This window comes from Heloderma suspectum, chromosome 1 (assembly GCF_057233095.1).
Source record: "Heloderma suspectum isolate Gila_16-S chromosome 1, 16-S_ref, whole genome shotgun sequence".
NCBI classification, from domain to species: domain Eukaryota; kingdom Metazoa; phylum Chordata; class Lepidosauria; order Squamata; family Helodermatidae; genus Heloderma; species Heloderma suspectum.
The window spans coordinates 180646909-180670552 of record NC_139458.1 but is presented as its reverse complement, the minus strand read 5'-3'; the positions used below and the strand labels follow the sequence as shown (position 1 = coordinate 180670552).

At 43.1% G+C, this 23644-nt stretch overlaps 1 protein-coding gene and 1 long non-coding RNA gene across 5 annotated transcripts in view; one reads left to right on the top strand and one right to left on the bottom strand.

Moving 5' to 3' along the window:
• IFIH1 (interferon induced with helicase C domain 1) overlaps positions 1–18846 on the top strand; it is a 57891-nt gene extending 39045 nt beyond the window's left edge. For all 4 annotated transcript variants that reach the window (XM_084811767.1, XM_084811759.1, XM_084811751.1 and 1 more), the window contains 6 exons: positions 26–282; positions 4294–4443; positions 5825–5986; positions 9314–9504; positions 17355–17448; positions 17567–18846. In XM_084811767.1, the coding sequence (XP_084667893.1) occupies positions 26–282; positions 4294–4443; positions 5825–5986; positions 9314–9504; positions 17355–17448; positions 17567–17752 (1040 nt within the window). In that variant the 3' untranslated portion in view covers positions 17753–18846. The remainder of the gene's footprint in view (positions 1–25; positions 283–4293; positions 4444–5824; positions 5987–9313; positions 9505–17354; positions 17449–17566) is intronic.
• LOC146358461 (uncharacterized) lies at positions 14320–23389 on the bottom strand. The gene is made up of 5 exons (XR_014784568.1): positions 23269–23389; positions 17229–17273; positions 15889–15952; positions 15216–15318; positions 14320–14960 (listed from the first exon to the last, which is right to left on the bottom strand). It is a non-coding gene; the product is annotated as an uncharacterized LOC146358461 (long non-coding RNA).
• Positions 23390–23644: the final 255 nt, after the last annotated feature.

Sequence of the window (23644 nt, the reverse complement as noted above, 5' to 3'; positions counted from 1 at the left end):
TCATTGACATCTGTTATTTTAATAGCCAACAAGACAAAGCTGCAAAAGTTAGCTACCAATGTACAGTATGAAAACGAAAAGCTGACAAAGTTGCGCGCAAAGTTGATGCAAGAGTTCACAAAGGGACCTGAAGCAAGGGGAATCATTTTCACAAAGACTCGGCAAAGTGCGGTTGCCCTCTGTCAATGGATTAACGAGAACTCCAAATTTGAAGAAGCTGGAGTGAAGGCTCGCTACCTTATCGGTGCTGGACATAATAGTGAATTTAAGCCCATGACTCAGGTAAAAATTAAAGGAGACATACGTTACTAGATTGTCTTTGCCATTTAGTTGTGAAGGGAACAGATGCTTATAGAATCGTAGAATAGTAGGGTTGGAAGGGGCCTACAAAGCCATCGGGTCCAACCTCCTGCTCAATGCAGGAATCCAAGTCAGGGCATCCCTGACAGATGGCTGTCCAGCTTCGTCTTGAACGCCTCCAGTGTGGGAGAGCCCACTATCTCCCTAGGTAATTGGTTCCATTGTCGTATTGCTCTAACAGTCAGGAAGTTTTTCCTGATGTTCAGCCAGTATCTGGCTTCCTGTAACTTGAGCCCATGATTCCATGTCTTGCACTCTGGGATAATGGAGAAGAGATCCTGGCCTTCCTCTCTGTGACAACCTTTCAAGTACTTGAAGAGCGCTATCATATCTCCCCTCAGTCTTCTCTTCTCAAGGCTAAACATGCCCAGTTCTTTCAGTCTCTCCTCATAGGGCTTTGTTTCCAGTCCCCTGATCATCTTTGTTGCCCTCCTCTGAACCCTCTCCAGCTTGTCTGCATCCTTCTTAAAGTGTGGTGCCCAGAACTGGGCCCAGTACTCCAGATGAGGCCTAACCAGTGCTGAGTAGAGGGGAACTAGTACTTCCTGGGATTTGGAAGCTATGCTTCTATTAATGCAGCCCAAAAGAGCATTGGCCTTTTTTGCAGCCACATCACATTGTTGGCTCATATTCACCTTGTGATCGACAACAATTCCAAGGTCCTTCTAGCTTGTAGTGTTGTTGAGCCACGTAGTCCCCATCTTGTAACTGTGCATTTGGTTTCTTTTTCCTAGGTGCAGAACTTGGCATTTATCCCTATTAAATGTCATTCTGTTGTTTTCTGCCCAGCGCTCCAGTCTATCCAGATCACTTTGAATTTTGTTTCTGTCTTCCAAAGTTAGCTATCCCGCCCAATTTTGTGTCATCTGCAAATTGGATAAGCATTCCCTTTACCTACTCCTCCAAGTCATTAATGAAAATGTTGAAGAGCACTGGGCCCAGGAATGAGCCCTGCGGTACCCCACTTGTTACCTCTCCCCAGTTTGAGAAGGTCCCATTGATAAGCACTCTTTGAGACTGATTCTGTAGCCAACTGTGGATCCACCGGATCGTTGTTTCATCTAGCCCACTTTGAGCTAGTTTGCTCATCAGGATATCATGGGGCACTTTGTCGAAAGCTTTGCTGAAGTCAAGGTATATGATGTCTACAGCATTCCCATGGCCCACAAGGGAGCTTTAATAACTTGGAGCAGGAATTCTAACCTCCTCTCATCTTTGCCATTTGACTCAGTGAGTACTTGAACAAACCCCAGAAATGAGTTGTAATATGTCCCCAAAGTTGTATTTTATAATAAATTCACTTCTTCTTTGTTCTCCTGAGAACAAGACTATTCTGATACATTATAAAGACAGAAATTACAGATACACCAGGGTTATGCTGAGTCTTTTGTTTATAAGCCTGGGTCCCCTTTTACCTGGGACCCCTATTCAAGTAGTGTCCCCAGTAAATGAGCAAGAAGGTGCCAGGCAATGAGGTATCACTGGCCTGCATGGCGAAACAGCACTCCTCTCATTCTTTTGGAGGATGAGATCATGGTGTCCCTCACTGAATTAGGCTCCCTTTTCAAGCTTCCTAGAGAGGAGAGGAAACTATCAGAAGGGGAAATAGAGGCTGTTTCTGGTTCAAATTCCTCTCCCAGGATTTTTCTTTCCTACTAGTTAAAGACCTCAGAGTACTGAAATTAGAGGAGACCCAAGATTCAAAACTCTTTTCAGAATCGAGTACATTTCTAGGAGCCAAGAAAATGTTCCCTAAGGGCAAGAAAGCCCAGAAAAAAAGGAAACTTGCTGGATCAAATAGAAATTAGGCTTCCTTGTTTTCCATTTCACTTGTGTAGTACCAGATAGTAGATGGATGAATATGAAATTAAAAACTGCAAAAAATAGTTCCTTTACTAAATAATGATCAAGGGACATGGGACACTAGGACCCTAACCCACAAAAGCATTAGTGAAATGAGAGGGGTTTGTTAATTTCAACCCCCCCATTCCTAAAAACAGCATAACCCCACCCTCTCCATATACCACACCTAGTTCCATGGAGGAATGGTGGGATAAAATGCAAGATACATAGAATGAAGCCCTGCTAATATGAAGCAGCTATGCTGTTGTACAACTCCTACTGATATCTGTGCAGTGCATACAGAACAGAGGTCTCAATTGGCTTGTACCCTAGGACTGGCCAACATTATCATATTATGCCAGTACTTTTCCAGCACTGGCTTCCGGTCCATGTCCGGGCACGATTCAATGTGCTGGTATTAACATTCAAAGCCCTAAATGGCTTGGGGCCAGGTTACCTGAAGGATTGTCTCCTCCCATATAAACCTGCCTGGACCTTAAGATCATCTTCAGCAGTCCTTTTCCAGGAGACCGTGCCCCAAAAAGTGAGACAGGTGGGCTACCAGAAAGAGGGCATTTTCTGCTGTGGCACCCCAGTTGTGGAATGAGCTTCCTAAAATGGTTTGCCTGGCACTTATGTTGCGCTCTTTCCAGTGCCAGGTGAAGACCTTTTTATTTTACCAGGCATTGTAGTCTTTTAACTCTGTTGTTCTAAATCTGCTATCGCATTTTAAATCTCTGCATTGCTGCTAGGTTCTATTCTGGTTGTCCTTTAATACTATTTTAAGCTATTATATTTTATATTGTATTTTATGTTGCATTTTGTGGTTTTAATTTTTGTGAACCGCCCAGAAAGCTTCAGCTTTGGGGCAGTATAGAAATGAATGAATGAATGAATGAATGAATGAATGAATATTCCCTAGGATGTCATAAATAACTATGTTTGTTGACTGTGTTTTCCAGGTCAAGGACAGTGAAATTTTAAGAGGTTACCAAAGTTAAAACAATTAAACTCCTGCCCTTTGCTTCATATTTGTAGGTTCCATGAAGACTTCCCTCTTGCACTTAAAACTCAAATGTGTGTGATCTACATACTAATTAGAAAGGACCAATATGCAGTATTGTCTCTATAGAAACATTATGAGTCATTCTGTTCCTTTCTTCTTTTTCCTGGGCCTAGGATATTACTGGGTTTTTTACTCTATAACCACGGTTGCTTTGTCATCCTTGTTACGTACAAGTCATTATGCGCACTACAGTACATAAAGTTTGTCACATCTGAATCATGGGCCAAACAGTACAGCCAATAGTTCTAAAACAAGATTGTCAAACATACGAGGGGTGTGTGTGTGTGGGGGGGAGGGTCTTATTGGGTCCTTTGTGAGTTTCCCATGTGACCTGTAGTGATCCTACAACACTCACAAATTATGTCTACCCATCTTCAGAGCCTTAATGGGCTATTGCAGCAGTATGCGACATGGTGCCTTCCAGATGTTTTGGACTACAACTCCTATCACCCCAGTCAGCATGGCCAATGGCCAGGGATTATGGAATCAGAAATAGCTGGAGGGCACCAGGTTGCCTACTTCTTGTCAATTAATTGCATGCCATAGTGATGTATGTATACAGCATATCTTTTTGTTATCCATTTACTTGCTATAAATATATAAGAACATATAATTTCAGAAACTGCAAGCAACTTTTTTTGTAGTTGTAGTGTCTCTATTGAGGTGGAGTGATATTTTTGATGTCTAATTTAGGTAGGATTTCTGTTTATGCACATGTGGGGTATGACTTTTATTTGTGTTTCTCCTGGGCATCTTCTGGATAGGGAACTTGGCCCTCTGTCCCTGTTGGGTTACTGTTGGAGGAGAATCAATCTTTACCACTCCAAACTTTCCAGAAAGTTTGCACTGTCATATGTTAACTGGTTTGGGTTCCTTTGTATGTTGGTTCAGAAATAAGATTAGGTACATAAGTGCAAAGACTTTATAAACTATTTACTGAATTCAAAGGGATTGTCCAATTTGTGTGCGGATGTTGAAAGCATGTTCATTCCATGAATAAACTTGTTGACAATATGTTTCCACAGAATGAACAAAAAGAAGTAATTGAAAAATTCCACACTGGAAAAGTCAACCTACTTATTGCTACTACTGTAGCAGAAGAAGGCCTGGATATTCCAGAGTGTAACATTGTTATACGCTATGGTCTTGTTACCAATGAAATAGCTATGGTGCAGGTATGTCCATTTGAATGCTGGGATTTTCCAGAGGTTATGTTTTGTGATCTTAAAGACCATATGGTGCTGGAGAAATGAATTCAGTGATTACACATCCATTACTGGACAAGACAAGTGTGACCTGCAACAAAAGACAGCAGTGCAAGAGTGCTCCTTTTCAGCGTTCTATCTACCTAGCCAGCCATGACCTGTTACAGGATACCCTGTTCCTCCTTCCACCCTCTGGTTTTCCTTTTTTCCTCCTACAGACCCTCAGCATTTTGTTGCCACTGAGCATACTTGGTCCTCATTGGGCTACTTTTGGTTTGGGCTTTTGTCCCATCAGGGTTTTTCAGTCTAGGCAAGTGCAACAGTGGGCATGGTGCAATTGTCAACAATGAGGGAGGTGGGCAGTCGCTCCTGTGCATATTATAGCATCATGCCTGCCATGTCCTGGAGTATATAGGAACAGCATACAACTGCAAGCACATAGGCCGTTATTGCTGTAGGTGGTCTCATGATAGCAGGAATGTCTTCCGAATGCCCTGAGGAGTCTTGTTCTGTCCCACCCTGGCTATGCACCATTTCTGTGCCAGATAGTTGTATAGATTGCTGTAATTCCTTTATTGTTCTAGCCATAGACTGTGAAAAGTTCATCCAATAACAGCTGTATAAAAGAACCTAATAACTGAATATTACATCTTCAAACACCACAAATGTGTCAACCCACAAGTGCATTATATCTGTTTTTATTCTCTTCACTCCGTAAAAATATGTGTGCCCTGTATGTTTTTGCTACTGTGGCAAATAGCAGTTTTGGGGAGGGGAACTATTATCACTGGGAAAATAGCACAGGAGGAGATGGTAATCCCCCTCATCCCAATCTGGATTCTTCTCCCCACCCCACCTGCTATTTGAATTAACTGTAAAGAGATGGAGACAAATTTAAAGGGTTTAGCCATGGTAGCTAAACAGAAGTTCTGTGTTCAGAGTCAGTATGCCTCTAAACATCAATTTCTGGAGGGCCATCTTTATGAACTACTTATGGGCTTCTGGGAAACATCTGGCTTCCCTCATCAGAAACAAGATACATAGTTATGATTCAACATGGCACCTCACAGCAGGAGAAGGAAAGAAACACTTTCTCCTGTTGGTAAAGATATCTGTGAGAGGGTCCGTACCTCAGTGGTAGAGCACATGCTTTGCACAGAGATCACAGATCCAACCTCCAACATTTCCAGGTAGGGCTAAGAAAGAATCCTGACTGAAACCCTGAAGAGCCCTTGGCAGTCAGTGACAACAGTACTGGACTAGATGGACCCATGGTCTGACTCAGCATAAAGCAGCCTCTCATATTCCTGTGCATACCCTGCATTTTATTTTTGTCTCCTGTCTATTCCAGGCTCGTGGACGAGCTCGAGCAGATGAGAGTACCTATGTGCTTGTGGCATCAGATGGATCGGGAGCGGTTGAACGTGAAAATGTCAATATGTTCCGTGAGAAAATGATGCACAAAGCAATTAAGCGTGTCCAAGAGATGTCTGAAGAAGAATATTTACGTAAGGTAAGGCCTGCACCATTGTTGTGGCCCCTTTGATTCTAAGAAGAACAATTATTTTACTTTATTTTTCCTTGCTAACATATATGTTGAAAGGGACTTGGATTTTCTAGGTTTCAAGTTTGTCCCTCCATGTGTGTGAGCTGCTTACTTTCTCATCAGTAGACCCTTGGGCAGGGAAGACTATGAACAGGCTACTATAGCTCTTCCTCCAAAGCAAAAGGAGGACTCTATCCTGATCTGTGAAGCAGCAGGTTGAAGCTTTTTGCTTCTCCCGCTCCTTCTTTCCCCCATGGAACCATTTGTTTGACCTGATGAAAGTACCTATGTGCTCATGACATCAAACGGATCTGAAAGGAATAAATTTGAAAAGCGGGTAGCCTTCCACTTGTTAGAAGGGCTCTGTCATGCATATTGCTTAATACAACAGGCTGCATCCCTCCTACTTGTGAATACAAGTGGGAAGAGCAAGCACCTCATTCAAGTGGCATTTGCTTTCCTGAGAAAAAACTGGGAAGGAGAACCCTAATTGGAGGGTGAGGTGTAGATTGCATGGTGTTTGTTTGTTTTAGGACATAGCCTGAGGGCCAAACTATTTTTTGTAGTGCCAAATTATATGTGCTGGGGTAGGTGACATTCGTGTTTGTAGTGACTTAAGAGACTATGAATTGGGAAATAATAAAATCTCCAATATGGAGATAATACTACTAATCTACCATACATGTCCATTATAAGGTTGATAACAAGATAATGTTCTGAAGTTACCTGAAAGTTGAAAAACAATATAAAATTAATGTTATTGTTGTAGTAGTAGTTCATTGTTTGTAATTTATCTGCTCCATTCATGTATAAAGCATGGGGTGGGGATCGCTCAGCCTGCCTCCAGTACCAAACGTATTCTGAGCTGAGAAGGAAGCGCATAGGAAAATGAACAATGAGATGGTAAGGTGGAAAGGGGTGCAGGAAAAGATTCCATTTCCTGCGTTATACTATACATCAGGGGCAGGGAACCTGTGCAGAATTTAAAAAAGCTTTAAGGCTGCAATACTATACACCCTTACCTGGGAGCAAGTCCCTTTGAACTCAGTGGGACTTATTTCTAAATAGACATGCATAAGATTGAACTGTCCCTGATAGCCATGATAGTGCGGTCACTGAACTTGAGCCGGACATCCTCGAGAGTGAAGTCAAGTGGGCCTTAGGAAGCATTAGTAACAACAAAGCTAGCGGAGATGACAGTATTCCAGCCGAGCTATTTAAAATCCTAAAAGATGATGCTGTTAAAGTGCTGCATTCAATATGCCAACAAATCTGGAACACTCAACAGTGGCCACAAGACTGGAAAAGGTCAGTTTACATTCCAATTCCAAAGAAGGGCAACGCCAAAGAGTGTTCAAACTACCGCACAATTGCGCTCATTTCACACGCCAGCAAGGTGATGCTCAAAATCCTACAAGCTAGGCTTCAGCAGTATGCGAACCGAGAACTACCGGAAGTACAAGCTGGGTTTCGAAGAGGCAGAGGAACTAGAGATCAAATCGCCAACATTCGCTGCATCATGGAGAAAGCAAGAGAATTCCAGAAAAACGTCTATTTCTGCTTCATTGACTACGCTAAAGCCTTTGATTGTGTGGATCACAACAAACTGTGGCAAATTCTTAAAGTGATGGGAGTACCAGACCACCTTACCTGTCTCCTGAGAAACCTGTACGAGGGTCAAGAAGCAACAGTAAGAACCAGACATGGAACAACCGAGTGGTTCAAAATTGGGAAAGGAGTACGACAAGGCTGCATATTGTCACCCTGCTTATTTAACTTATATGCAGAGTACATCATGAGAAACGCCGGGTTGGATGAATCACAGGTCGGAATTAAGATTGCCGGGAGAATTATCAACAACCTCCGATATGCAGACGATACCACCCTAATGGCAGAAAGCGAAGAGGATCTCAAGAGCCTCTTGTTGAGGGTGAAAGAGGAGAGTGCAAAAGCTGGTTTGAAACTCAACATTAAAAAAACTAAGATCATGGCATCTGGCCCTATCACTTCCTGGCATATAGAAGGGGAAGAAATGGAAGCAGTGACAGATTTTACTTTCTTGGGCTCCAAGATCACCACAGACGGTGACTGTAGCCATGAAATTAAAAGACGCTTGCTCCTTGGGAGGAAAGCTATGGCCAACCTAGACAGCATAGTAAGAAGCAGAGACATCACCTTGCCGACAAAGGTCCGTCTAATCAAAGCTATGGTTTTCCCAGTAGTAATGTATGGCTGTGAGAGCTGGACTATAAGGAAGGCTGAGCGCCGAAGAATTGATGCTTTCGAACTGTGGTGCTGGAGAAGACTCTTACGAGTCCCCTGGACCGCAAGGAGGTCAAATCAGTCCATCCTAAAGAAAATCAACCCTGACTGCTCATTGGAAGGACAGATAATGAAGCTGAAGCTCCAATATTTTGGCCACCTAATGCGAAGAGAAAACTCCCTGGAAAAGACCCTGATGCTGGGAAAGACTGAAGGCAAAAGGAGAAGGGGACGGCAGAGGATGAGATGGCTAGATAGCATCACGGATGCAATGAATATGGACTTGTGCACGCTCCGGGAGAGAGTGCAGGACAGGAAGGCCTGGCGTGCTATGGTCCATGGGGTCACGAAGAGTCGGACACGACTGAACGACTGAACAACAACAACAACAACAAAGATTGAACTGTGTGTGTGTGTGTATAATGTGTATAGTAGCAGGAATATGGGACGTATGTTCTTCAAGATGCTGGCCTGCTACTCCCATCATCCCAGACTATTGACCATGCTTGCTGGGGCTGATGGGAATTAAGAGTCCACCAGGGCCACAGGTTTCCCATTCCTGATATACATGAAAGGGCCAGGCAAATGAACAACAAATGAGATGCCCCTATTACAACCAGTTTGGCCCTGGGAAAACACCAGGAGCAAATGTTCCCTCATATTTTTAGAAGTTAGTTAAAAATAATTGTATGGTACCAACCCCTAGTTGATCTGGAAATATTATCCTGCAAAGCAGCCTATGCCTATACTGATGGAAGGGGGGAAAGAAAGAGTTGCTACTTATAATGGCAAAACTATAAACCTATAGCTATAAACAAAGCTTTACAAAGTAAACCAACATAACATAGATATTCATTATTCTGGCCAATTAGTCAATCGTTAGAAAAACAGAAGTATGATTTTTAAATGAGTCTTGTATCAGTTTCCTAGAATGAAGTGTTTGAAATTTGGGGTAACCTCAAAAATCATAAGGTTTTCCTCTTTTGCTTCTTTGGCAGATGATGACTTGATGTGTATTTGTTTCACTGTTAGATTCGAGGCTTCCAGTTGCAAAGTCGAATGGAGGTAAAAATGAAAGCTAAGAAAGAACAGTGTAAAATATACAAGGAAACCCCATCCTTGATAACATTCCTCTGCAAGAACTGCACAAAGCTAAAATGTTCAGGAGAAGACATCCAGGTTATTGATAACATGCATCATATCAATGTCAACAAGGAATTTGAGTAAGTGTCACATATTTTATCTGGGGCTTGTGTTACTACCTACAGTATATGGTTGCCAAGGCTTTATAGCTCAGAGGACACAATCCCATGTTCTTCTCACTTCATTCATTTTGATAGGTAATGGGAGATACAAGTGGAACCTGCAAGACAATAGCCCTATTTGGTCTTACATAGCCCTTGAGAAGACCTTGGCTTTTAGGCAGCCGATGGTCCTTTGGGGGAAAGAACTGCATATGGAGAAAGAACCTTGGTTATTCAGTGGCAGCACCTAATGAAGTTCACTGGAACGGGATGTTACTGGATGCCGATAGCTTTGCTTTGTCAGTGTGTTATTTCTTTAAAAATATACACTTACCTATTCAGGAAATTAGAACTTGGTGCCTTTCATTCCGACTTCACATGTGTGCATTTTAGTTGTTGGATCTTTTGCTGCTGTTTAATGTTGCTCATTAGCCTTTAGGCAGTATGGATTTGGATCTTATTCCAATGCGTACCATTTGTAATAAAATGTATGTATATCAAACTTTTTTATGCATATTGGAGTTCAATAGCTTAATTATAGCAGTTGTGTGGAACAGGATAGGCAGGGCTAACATGCACTTCCTGAGGTGATAAGACTGCTCTCATCACACACATGCACACACACATCCATGCAAGCAGTCATCTTTCTGGCTTGGTTAAGGAAGGCAAGACTTTCTCACAAAGGAGCTGAACAATACATTTTTTAAAAAAGATCGAAATAAACTGAAAAATAGAAGTAAAGGATTGCTGAGTAAGCTTTGCATTAGCTAGTAGCTGGTGGCCTTCTCCCTACCTATACCTCATTCCCTCTGGCCTAGTATACCAGGGAAGGGATGGAGATGGTGCAACTGGGGCATCCACCGGTTCTTCCTCATGGTCTCTGTGCATCATATATATGGGCTCTGCGCCTGCACAGAGCCTCAATTTGGGAAACTTCGATAGCTGAGAGATTTTTTGGAAGCAACTCTCCCTCATCATCCAACTGCACATGTCCCTAGCAGGTTCCCGCCTCTCCCCTCAGTTCTTTGACTGCCTTTGTGGCTGCCTCATCAGGAATTGATTTAAACAAAGCCCTATGAAGAGAGACTGAAAGAACTGGGCATGTTTAGCCTTGAGAAGAGAAGACTGAGGGGAGATATGATAGCGCTCTTCAAGTACTTGAAAGGTTGTCACAGAGAGGAAGGCCAGGATCGCTTCTCGATCATCCCAGAGTGCAGGACACAGAATAATGGGCTCAAGTTACAGGAAGCCAGATTCCGGCTGAACATCAGGAAAAACTTCCTGACGGTTAGAGCAATATGACAATGGAACTAATTACCTAGGGAGGTGGTGGGCTCTCCCACACTGGAGGCGTTCAAGGCGAGGCTGGACAGCCATCTGTCAGGGATGCTCTGACTTGGATTCCTGCATTGAGCAGGGGGTTGGAGTCGATGGCCTTGTAGGCCCCTTCCAACCATGCTATTCTATGATTCTATGAAGTTTATCATCTTCGGACAGTGTCTTTTGCTAAATTGCTGAAGTGTTTTCTCTATCCTAATATTCTATCGTAGTTTTCTATTTTTCTAACATTTGTTGTTTGTTTTTTCATGTGATCCTTGCCATCGTAATTTCCACCTCGGGGCATAAAGCCTTGAAGGCACCTTTTAGAAAATGTACCTGATGTGGAAGCAAGCCGCCACCCTCCGTCAGACCTCGGGATTTATTGAAGCAGGCACATAGAAATTGGGCAGATAGGCTCTAGGCTGACTTGTGGAAACAAGTGCTAGAAGCTGTAGAAAGCCCCAATGGCCATGACTGCCTCTTCTCCAAATGAGAGAGCAACCCCTTCAAGAGACGTTGAGGGAGTAGTAGAGGGTCCCGGCCCTTTGTCACCTTCCGTGCCAGCCCTAGCCGCAGGTCAGACAGACATACCCCTCATGCTGGGCAGATCTCTGGTTTTGTCAGCAGCAAAGAAGTTGGCAAAAAAGGCATGAACACCTAAACCAGCTGAGCTGCAGAAGACAAAAGAAGTTGAAGTGACCAGAGGAGTCAGTACAGAAGCCAGTAAAATGCATTCTGACCCTGCCGCCACAAATGAAGTCACCAGTACCAATCAGGAAGGAAGCCTCGGTACCAATGTTGGACACCGTCCAATGTGTATCAACGTCAAAAGGCAAGAGAATAAAAAAAAAAGAATAAGGGATTCTATGCCAATGCAGGGGCATGAGCAAGAGACACGCACAGCCAGATCACATCAGCACCGATGTTCGCCAGAGTCCGTGCTGTCAACCCACTATCCTCAGGACTGTGGCCTGGAGTCTCGACAAGGTACTTACCCTTGGCACTGATCACGTTCCCCAATGTTGGACTGGGATAGAATATCTGATTGGTCTTTACCACTGAGATCGTCTTATTCGGACGACTGGCAGTGCAGGCAGGATCATGAAGCTCATTACCATTGCCAGTATAGGAATAGTTTTTCCCTGCATCACAGATCAGTACTGTCAGCCTCCCTTTCACGCCCACCTGTGCAGGACATGTTCTTACCTCCACCGGCACTAATGCAGGTGATGGATCCGATTCCAACCAAGCAAGGGGTTGTATCCTTGCGATTACTGGTGGCCCCTCAGATGGCACCAGCGATTCCACCAGTTGTTCCAACACCGTCATGGACTCATTAAGGAGGAACACCTTCATGCCCAGAGGCCCCACATCATTCAGCTACAGAGGACTGTGAATGTGATTCAGCGTCATTGTCTTCTGTGGCACAATCAATTTCATCACCCAACGGGATGGTAGGGTCACCCGATATCTCCTTCAGAGGATCTTGGTCGTTTTTCGGAGCAGATCCAAAGAATGGCACACTCCCTCAAAATTCAAATGCAGTAACCAGTCCAGAAGTTGAAGGATCCAGTCTTCGACATGGTGCATGTTGAGATGTCGATACTGGTTGCTGTTCCCTTTCTGCCGACTCTTCTCCAGGCAGTACAACAGTCTTAGAAGGCCCCAGCCTCAATGACACCAACCTCAAAGAGACTCAAAAATATGTATAGAGTCTTAGAAAAAGACGCTGAGTTTCTCTTTACACACATGCAACCAAATTCAATAATTGTCAAGTCCACCCAAGGCTGGTCACAAAAAATCCATTCTGCCCCTGTAGACAAAGAAGGGCAAAGACTGTATCTGATGGGTTGCAGGATATATTTATGTGCTACACTTAGTCTGTGAGTATCAAATTACCAAGCCACCATGGCAAGGTACCAAATGTTCCTGTGGAAGAAAATGGGTTCTCTGTGCAACCACTTACCTGAAGATCAAAGGAGATTAACCCGGGTGTTTCAGGCAGAGGCAATGTATCTGGCAAGGCAGCAAATTAATACTGCTCAACACCAAGCTGACTGTGGAGTGAAGGTGATGGTCAGAGTGGCGGTTCTTAGAAGTTTTGGTTGCACTCTGCTGGGCTTACCCAGGAGGCGCATTCCAGAATACAAGGCCTTCTTGTTGACTCATCAATGCAACAACAGAAGAAGTAATGGATTCAGGTCAAAAAGCAGAGTCCATAGCTAAGAAAATGGGGCTCAATCAGCCATTACCCCAGTACAAACAGTGAAGATGGCTTCATCAGCTGGGCTACTGATAGCCAAGACCACAAGGGGACCATTCATCTCAACAGCAGCAGCAGCCTCTGTTGCATGCAAGAAGGCTACCACTAAATTCCGCTCTAGCCACCAAAAGGCTGACCTTGATGGAAAGAATTGTCTTTGACTCCCCCACTATTTTTCTTCATCCTTCTGTCTATCTCCCCATCTTTGGCACTCACCTATCCCATTTTCTTCCTGCCTGGATGCGAGTAGCGTTGGACTCTTGGGTACTCGCCATTGTCAACAGAGGGTACAAGATTGAAATCGACGCCTGCCTTTCAGTATTATACGTTCCATTCCATTGTTGCTGGTACTAGATGCAGAAGTAGCTTCCTTGTTCGAGAAAGGAGCAATCCAGCCTGTACTGAGTCATCAACTTCAGTAAGGTTTGTACTCCTGGTACTTTACCATGCCGAAGAAGGATGGCAGGGTTCAATCGATCTTGGACCTGAGAGATCAGTATACCTTCATAATACCCAAGAAGTTTTGTCATAGTACCCAATATTGCCACTGTTGCAGAAGAGAGACTGGTTCATTTCCACTGATCTGAAGGACACGTACTTCCAGATCGCACCGAAAAGTTCAGCTAGTATTATGTCCAGTTCCCCCTCAGAAGACAAGCCTACCAATTCTGAGTGCTACCATTCAGCCTAGCAACAGCACAGAGAGTTTTCACAAAAGTGTATGGCCATGGTCTACATTTACCTGCAGCTGGAGGGGGTGCATGTCTTCCCATTGATTGATGATTGGCTGATTGTGAAATCATCATGGAGAGATCTTTTGTTGAACTCGTTGGCTCACATGCTCCTCTACTCTCTTGGGCTGTACGTAAACACAGAAAAGTCTTACATGAGTCTAACACAAACCATCCAATTTATTGGGGCCATGTTGAATGCAGTGGAAGGTCAAATGTACTTACCTTGGGACCATGCAGAAGCACTGATTGCATTGGCAGCTTAAGTAAGGAAGCTGCTCATCGTCTGCACATTTACCATCCAATGCCTTTTAGGCTTAATGGCTGCCACGACCGTGGTAGTTATCTCTGGATGTGATGCCTACAGATATGTTTCACATGAGTGTTCAGTCCCATTGGCAGGGAAGTGGCCAAATCCCTGCTGTGTGTCAGAACTATAGCCCTCCCTGTATGTAGTCATCAAAACAGAGACTCGAACTTCAAGCGGATACTGCTTTATTATGCTAATAGCACACTTTTCCACAATCCAGACTCATTGACGCTCATAGACTGCCCCAGGGCCTAAATAGCTAATCCTGAGCTCTCTGTTAGGGAAGACTTTAGCAAGGTAGAGAAATTGCCACCAAATTGACAATAGGCACCTACAGCAAGACCCAAATGGCTGCTTAAGCCCCTCCCTTCTGTGTTGGCTCCAGTGGGTGGCTATTCTGGCAGAGCATCTCAACCCACTCCCTAACACTGCCCTCTTAGACCGACAATGCATTCTTGTGTTGACCACATCGCACCCCCCTCCTCCTCGGGCCTTGCTTTCCCATGGGGGGTTGGGGAGGCGGTGTCTGGACCTTGGGGAGATTCTTCCCCAACTCCTGGAGACTATTGGGGAATTTCCTCTCCCTTTCTCTGGTCTAGCTGTTTTAATTCAGGCTCTGAATCAAAATCGGAATCCTCAGAAACAACAGGGGGCCTGGGCCCAATCTTGCCACTGTGATGGACCATAACAGATCATCTTCTGGTCGGCATGCCTTTTCGACAACCATCTCCATCCAGAAGGCTCATGATGAATGCATCCCTATGAGGATGAGGTGCTCATTCTGGACCTCTCAGAATTCAGGGCTTCTGATCTGAAACAGAAAAGTGCAAGCACATCAGTTTCCTAGAAATGTTGGCAGTAGAGGAGGCATTAAAGGCCTTCAGTGTCAGTCTCTGGGACCGAAGTGTACAGATGGTTCCAACAGCACCATTGTAGTCTATTACATCGACAAGCAAGGCGGGACAAGATTAATACTGATGATCAACTTGTACATCCAGATATTGGACTGGTGCATCCAACAGCATATTTTAGGGGGCCATTCACATTGCGAGTATAGACAGTGTACCTGCAAATCATCTGAGCAGGTGTTTTCAACCATCTCGCAGGTGGCAGCTTCATCCAGAAATGCCATGGGATCTGTTTCACAGTGGGGAGTTCCAGTGACAGACCTGTTTGTAATAGAGAACAAGATCTGCAAGAAGTACTGCAGCAGAGCAGGGATCAGGCTGACATTCCTGGGAGATGCTTTCCTCCTACACTGGAGTTGGAACTTCTTCCTTTTCCCACTATTGCCACAAGCGCTAGCAAAAATTTTGACCAACAACATGCACTGCATCCTCATAACCCTGTAGTGGCCAAGATGGGTGGTTTGCTCCATGGCTTCACCTACGGCAGTATCTTTGACTGCTATCAAGGCCCAATCTTCTGTACTGAGATCACGGATGGATCCGGTACCCCAACCTTCTACACTATGGATGACAGCATGGAGGTTTTGCAGTCAGTAGACAGTTGGATGGTGTCTGAGGCTGTTCATGTAGTCTTGGAAGCAGCAAGGAAGCCGGCCACAAGATGGTCTTATGCCCATAAGGGGGCGAAGTTTTCTACATTTGCCACTGCGAGTGGATTTGATCCTCTGTTACAGTTTCTTTTGTCATTGTATAATAAAGATCTCAAACTTTCGTCCCTTCAGGTCTACTTAGTGGCAGTTTCTGTATTGCATTCCTCCAAAGAGGGTTTACCTGTTTTCTGTCATTTCTGTGATGCACGGAGACTGAAGCGTTCCAAAAGTCACAGCGACTTTTCCTGTGTTACGGAGGAAGGAAGAAGGGCTTATCATTATCATTGCAATGTTTGGCTTCATGGGTCATCCAGACAATCATTCTTGACTATCGTTTGCCAGGTTTGGACTTGAACGGATTGATAAAAGCCATTCGGTCAGGGCATCGGTCACATTCAGTCATAGAGCTCCATACCAGACCTTTGCCGTGCTGGTACTTGGTTAAGGCCTTCTACTTTTATATGGCATTGTCACTTAAATGTTCAGGCCCAGACTGACTGCTACTTCAGGAGAGCTGTTTTGTCTTTGGTGCTTCATTAGGACACCTGCCCACCTCCAGTAAATGAGCTTGCTAATTGTCCATATGTGTGATGCACAGAGACCACGAAGAAGGACAGGTTGCTTACCTGTAACTGTTGTTCTTTGAGTGGTCCTCTGTGCATTCACACAACCCACCCACTGTCCCTGCTTCAGTGTCAATGCTTCCAGGAGTGTTGATACAGGGGTGATGGATCTTACTCTTGGTTCCGAGGCCACAATGGGGTCTTGTGTGAACTGAGGGAATAGGCAGGAATCTGCTAGGGACATGCGCGGTTGGATGGTGGGGGAGGGTTTCCACCAAAAATCTCTCGGCTATAGAACTTTCCCAAATTGAGGCTGCATGCAGGCGTAGAGCCCATCTGTGTGAATGCACAGATGACCACTCAAAAAACCACAGTGACAGGTAAGCAGCCTGTCCTTACATGGCCATCCTATGTTGTGCAACACAGCCTACAGATTGCCTTCCCCTTGCTGCAGCTTGAAGGCAGTGTAGCAGCCAAATTAGACTCTCCGGGAATCACCAGCCACTATAGAAGATCATGCAGAGGGTCTAATAAAGCAGGGGCAGGCATCTACTGGTAGTTCTTTGGGTGATTTGCAGTAGACCAGCAAGGGTTACTTATTTCCAATAGTTAACAATAGCAAGGGAAATTACAAGTTTTTTAAAAACTCAGTCTTGGCTATGGCTCCCCTTGTGCTAGTTACTCATTTAGCTTCAGTGTTCCTCACCTGTAAAATATGAGTATTTGTTGGTTGCTTTTCACCTGGCCTTTATGCATCTCTACTGACTGCTTTGATGTTGTTGTGAAAAACCCTGATAGATAGTAACTCAGATGTAGGTTTGTATTTGCATATACAGTGTATGGCTTATGAAGAGTATTTCCAGGCTTTGGACTTCATGAAGTCGGTCTTTCCCCACCCATCCTCATCCCCAGGATGGGGGAGTTCTTCTATCCTCAGGAAGTGGATGGTCCTGCTTACCTGCTCTCCAAGATGGAAACTTTTCTGTGATGAATTCCTTCATGCCTATGAGAAGAACAGAAATTCACCAGGTTGTAATTTCCTGTTCCCTTTCTAAAATCAATTCTTATTTCTCAAACCTTTTAGGAACCTTTATATCATAAGAGAAAACAAGACCCGGCAAGCAAATGAAGCAGATTATCAGACAAATGGGGAAATTATCTGCAAAGATTGTGGACAAGTAAGTGTCTGTTATCTCTTAGTTAATTTGGGTATCCTTTATGTTAGCACATACTCAATAACAGTGATCATTTTACTCAAATGTCACTTTTCTTATATATGTATTAATTTATTTTCAGGCTTGGGGAAATATGATGGTGCACCGAGGTCTAGATCTGCCCTGCTTAAAAATAAAAAATTTTGTGGTTGTATTCAAAGACAAGAAAAGTACCTTAAAAAATATCTACAACAGATGGAGAGAGCTGCCCATCAAGTTTCCACCTTTCAATTATCCAGAACAGGATGTGTCCAGTGATGAAGATTAAGAAGGCCCAAGAGAATCTAAACACAGATGCAGTTGTTTTTTCACATTCCTAAGCTAATATGGGCTCTGAGGGCAAATTCACACAAGTCTACTTATGACTTAATGACTCCAAATATCAGGTTATAAGTTGTATGTGGGTCAAGAGCTTTCAAATCACGTCAGATTCTGTACTTCTGAATGGAGGCAGTTCACGGCAGTCAGCTGTGAGCTACTGATGGAGTACAAATAATGTGTGATACACAGGCATGTTTAAATTAGCCCTGTGTGGTGTATTTCAGGGCTTCTGCCCTGAAAGGTGGCCAAGAAATATTTTAAATAAAATATTTCTATCATGAGGTGACCGCCAAGTGCAAATAAAATCATATTTGGTGTTGAATTATTTTGCTTGGTGGTTTACATTCTACCCTACAGTGGTTGTCTCTGACCAGAAAGTTGTCAGGTCAATGTGAAACTAATTGACTCAACTACAGAAAGCATTAAGCAAAAACATTTTTTCCAATTATTTTGTTACCCCATGTGTAATTGATATTATATTCAAATCCTTATGCAGTGTATAAAATAAAACCTTCTGTGTGTGTTTTGGATCAAATTTATACAAAAAGGCTAAATGCTTTGCTGTGGTGTGAATCTAGTGTGGTGTATCGTATTATCGGTGACCCAGTTCACACGCCATGGCAGAAAATCATGAGTTATTTAATCCACAATTTGTGGGGACACGCATTGCCTACAAACCACTTCCATTTTCTGTAAACAACCTCCGATAGGTTGTTTGTGAGTGTGACATGAGAACCCAGACTGCTGGGTTGTTTAGGGGCTAAACAACGGTTTAATCCATAGTTTGTTGCTGGGTTAACTGCTGGGTTGTTTAGCCCCTAAATAACCCATTAGTCCAGGTTCGCACAAAACACAACCTCTGATTGGAAGTCGTTTAAAGAAAATGGAAGTAGTACATGCACAGCGCATGTCCTGGCAAATTGTGGGTTCGCTGTTACATGCGAACTGGCCCAATATTTATGTATTTTAGCTACATAGCATTTTTCACTTTAGGCTGTTTGTAGTTCAGTTCCTGTGTGACAATAAAAAAGATAAAACGATGGTGTTGACTTTCTCTTCTCTTTTTTTTTTGGATGTTTTAGTTAAGTCCAATAAGGATGCATTCCCAGAAGGAAAGGAAAAAAATGAATAGTTCATAAAAGCTCTTTTTCCTACAGTGCCCTCCCCCCACCCACCCCCGATGTCCTCCCCCTGCCATGTCCTGGCCTTCCTAGTTGAACGTTTTGGGTAAAAGAAAAAATAACCTAGTGCAACAGTTAAATGTGTTCTTAAGAATCCCATAAAGAAGAGAGTTGAAAGTGCAAACATCTTGGTGCTTGCATATTTGGGATTCTTGCACTCACATAGGTTGTTTCCACACTAGCCCTTTCGTCTGGAATGGACATAATTCACTAGGACTTTATAAAGAATTCAGACATCATTGTTTCCAGAATTTTCCATGTTGTCCTGCTGTCTTTTTGAGACCTGATTTGTGGCCATTTTTTGCCTTAAAACACTATTGCAGTGCCAGCCTGTCAGGTACAGACTGGGAAAGTGCTATTAAGGCTTTTCAGGGCCAGGGATGTCAGAGAAATCTGAAATGGATTCAAATGTGTATGAATTTCTTTCTGCACTTGCAAAATTTCAGCATATCTCCTATAGCCATCAGTTTCCTATGGATGCTTATTTAGTTTGCTTATATTAAAATATATTTGAAAAGAGAGTGTTATATCCTTCTTTTCCCCTCTTTTTCTTTTTTTAATTAAGGATGATGTAAATGATTATTCAGTATGGATATGTTTTATGGCCTTTTTCTCTCTTGTGTCCCCCCTTTTTATTTTTTATTATTGTTATATTTGCAACAACAACATTCAGGGCTACTTTCTTCCTTGGCCCTTTCTTTTAAAGCAGCTAATTAGTTCTTTCTGTTCACTCACCATGGCTATGACTTTCCACAATTGTCCCTTAATTAGCCAGTTTCTGTTTGCTGTGGTGTGGGGGGACTTTTCTTGGTTTCCTCTTTGCAGCCAGAGCAGTTGCTCATTAATTAATTCAATTTTTATGAGTGTGATTTCACAATTGTGATAACAAAAAAATAAAATAATGAGCAGTTGCAGCTGCAGAGGCTAGCAGAAGTGTTCTCCACAAGTTTAGCTATAGGAGCTTTTGGAGAGATTATCCACTTTCATGATGTCCTCAAAGATAGCAGACAAGTACAAGATTCTACTATTGTAACTCCTGTATTTAAGCCTTCATCGGGGAGGAACAATCATTACCCCTTGGACCTTTTTCTCCTACCTTGGCAACAATCCTATTTGGAGGAAAATTTTCATAACCTGTTTTTAAAATTTGTCTAGCTTCTGGTTAGTATCGTATTGGAACATAGCAGGTATTTTGATGGACCAGTTCTCCTGCTGTTATAAGAACATCAGTTATTGGAGCCATCCTGTGTTACGGGACCTTTGTCCATTATCTTACTATTCCCAGACAAACAACCACAGCATCTGCTATCTGTATATCCAATCATTAAGAAGGTGGTTCACGAAATCGCTAACACTTGGTTCAGACTTGCTAACCCTAACCCTCTTCTCTCCTAAGGCTTGCTGGTAGCACTGGGCAAACACTAAAGTGCTCACTTCAAAAATAATCTGTATTCTTTAGTGTTAAAATTGAAGCTTTGGAAACCGGGGGGGGGGGGGGCTGTTCTCCAATATGTTAATGCCAGCCCTCCTCTCGCTGCTACCCACTCCCTCTCCCCAAGGAACAAACACTTCACCTTGGGGAACGTCGGAAGCAAGTGGAGGAGGGCTCCACTGACCACAGAACAGGTCAGCCCTGGAAAGGAATAGATATATCTCACAACGTGGGGAGTGCACTTCCGCAACACAGCAAGCCACATTTTTAGATATGTCTGTAGGCATCCATAGCCTCACTGAAATCATAGGAAGACTAACTTTGCTGAGCAAACGGACTATAACAAGGCCTTACGGCCACATTATAATTTTGATAGCTATTCTGAGATTTATCGTCATGGCTTCTGTCATCAGTAATTTCTTAAAAATTACATCTCGGCTTAGATAAAGATGAAAAATACAGTTGTACCTGAGCTCGGGTGAGTATGGCATTTTCCCCTTGAGCCTCTAGAAACTTCTGAATGGCCTTCTGTTTACAAGTTGACTTCTCTCCAACATGTAATAATATTTGGTTCCACTTTGTGGGCATATGAATTGTATTCAAGAATCAAAATTACACTCAACAAAGCTTAAGTATAAATCCATATATGTTGTTTCAGTAATTCATACAACAGCTGTATAAGGACTTCCCATGCGAAGGGTAGCTGAGGCTGAGAGATCTGGCATCCAGTGAATTCGTGGCTGAGCTGACATTTAAAGCAGTGACTTCTTGCCTCAAAGCTCTTGCTCTAAACCACTACACTGCACTTGCTGTTCCCTCTAATAGTGAACTTGGATGGTTGAGTGCCACAACTTACTAAGTTGGAAGAAAACAGGGCCACCCAAAACTCATAAGTTTGTATGTCTTTTGGGGACTTCCTAAATACATGGAAAGAATTTGTAATGAAAAAGATATTAAACAAAATGGCCTTGCATATTTCCAAGACCTCTGGAATGTTGAAGACACATATACAAGAAAATTCTACAGTAGCTTTTCTGGAAGGGGAACTTCCAGGTTTTCATTGAACCTGTCTTTGCTGCTACCTTTTGCTTTGTAAGGGAAGGGGAAACAGTAAGGGGGGGGGGGGTCTAAAGTAGGGATTGGTAACTTCTAGTCCTCCAGATGTTTTGGCTTACAACTCTAATCAGCCCTAGCCAGCATAGCCAATGGTGAGGGTTGATGGCAGTTGTAGGCCAAAACATCTGGAGGGCCACAAGGTGCCCACCTGTGGTCTAAAAGAATGAAGAGTTGGGCAGAGGGTGTAAGTCGAGCTAGCAACTACATATATGGTTAAGGGCAGTTAAGCCATGTTAAAGGTGTTTGTTGAAAAAAGAAAGGAAAACGAGGGATTTGGCCTGCTTGAGCCCCTAACAGTTTATAATATCCCAAAGTGAGAATTTTAAAAGACTCTCCTTGCTATACTATACTTTACAACACCCTTCTGTATAAAATAAAAGACTTAGTTCATGACTGGCAGCAGTCTTACAGCGCTATACAGCATAACAGAGTAAGTTTTCAGGAGGGTGGGAAAGAAAAAGGAAAAAAAGCTGTTCTCTATGAGCCACAAACCGTACTTCAAAGATATTATTGCAGGCTGTCTGGATCCCTGAACAGGAGCAATCCTGTTAAGGGCTGGGGATATACTTCTGCCAACATTAGGGAGGCCATTTATCCCTTCAAATAGAGGACTATCCTTTGTAACGTAGGACAGGTGGCTACTCTAGAAGTTTCTTAAAAGTTTTGGCTGCATGCTCTTATACAACATATATTTGTATATATGTTGTATAATTGTATATATGTTATATAAGCTTACATTCCATTAATTAGTTGTGACAAGCTTAAGTCCCATTCATTTCAAGGGATTTGCAATAGGGATTTCTCCTAAATTTCATTTTGCACGTTTAGGGCACAATCCTATGCATGTTTAGACAAAGGCCTACAACGCCCAGCATTCCCCAGCCAGCTGGCTGGGGAATGCTGGGCGTTGTAGGCCTTTGTCTAAACATGCATAGGATTGTGTCCTTAGTAATATTACACCATTAAGCAGCCCCATTAAGCAGCACTTCCAAATACTAGGTAGAGTTTCTTCCAGCATTTGGAGGTGGGAACTGCGCCAGCTGGAACTTCTGGCTGTCAAGCAGCTGAAATGCAGGCAGAATATCTGCAGGTGCTGCTGCCATCCTCATATTCTAGGTAAACCTGCACTTATTTAATGTCTTCCATCATGCATCTGGTAACAGTCCTGGGCCCTCTGCCCCTTGCCAGCAGCCCCTTCCATTAACAGGTAAAAGGTTGGAGGGTGGTAAAACCCAAACAGCAGTATTGAGGCCTATCAGTTTTGAAGTAAAAAGAAGCAAAATGAAGGAGGCCACTCTCAGAGAGAAGTAGTCACACTACTGTAAGAGATGAGGCATATATGGGGAATGGGCCTAATCTACTTTACCGCAGACACTATTCAAGTGTAATGGTTGTTCTTTATTTCCAAGAGATTTCTCCTTTGGGGGGGGGGGTGAGTGAGAGTGGGAGAAAGAGAGAGAGAGATCACCACCCCTGACAGAAGTCCTTCTCAGCTATTTCCAAAATTACAGACTAAAAGGGTGCAGGCACAGACCAACCACTGTTTACTCCACCTCTGTTCTCTGTACTGTTGTGCCTTTTTTAAAAGGGGGAGACAAATTAAATAAAAATATGCATAACAATTACAATATTGTAGGATAATAAACATTTTATATATTATTTGTATGTATATATATATATATATATATATACACACCATTTGTACCACTATATAGCACTATATACCATTTGTACCTTCTGAATTTTGCAAAGTCACAGTTGTTTTCAGTCATACTATTACAGGAAACTTCACTCTCATGCCCATCAATCAGGCCTCAAAGAAAGATAAACACTTGTGATGTCACAGCACAGCCACTTGGCTGCTGCTTTTTGGAGTATGTGGCCAAACTGGAACTTTCTGCTGTTTGAGCAGATTCCCCCACTCCAGATTAAGTATAATTGCTTTCTGGAGAGAATTTAAATAAGTAAGTAAGTAAACAAATCCCTATGAACTTTCTTTGAATTCTGGCCTACCTCTGCAATGTCAGATGAAGCTCTAGTAGTAGAATAAGACAACTGAAAATGGGCTGGTCAAATAGACAAAGCTGAAAATTAAGAAATCAAACAATTA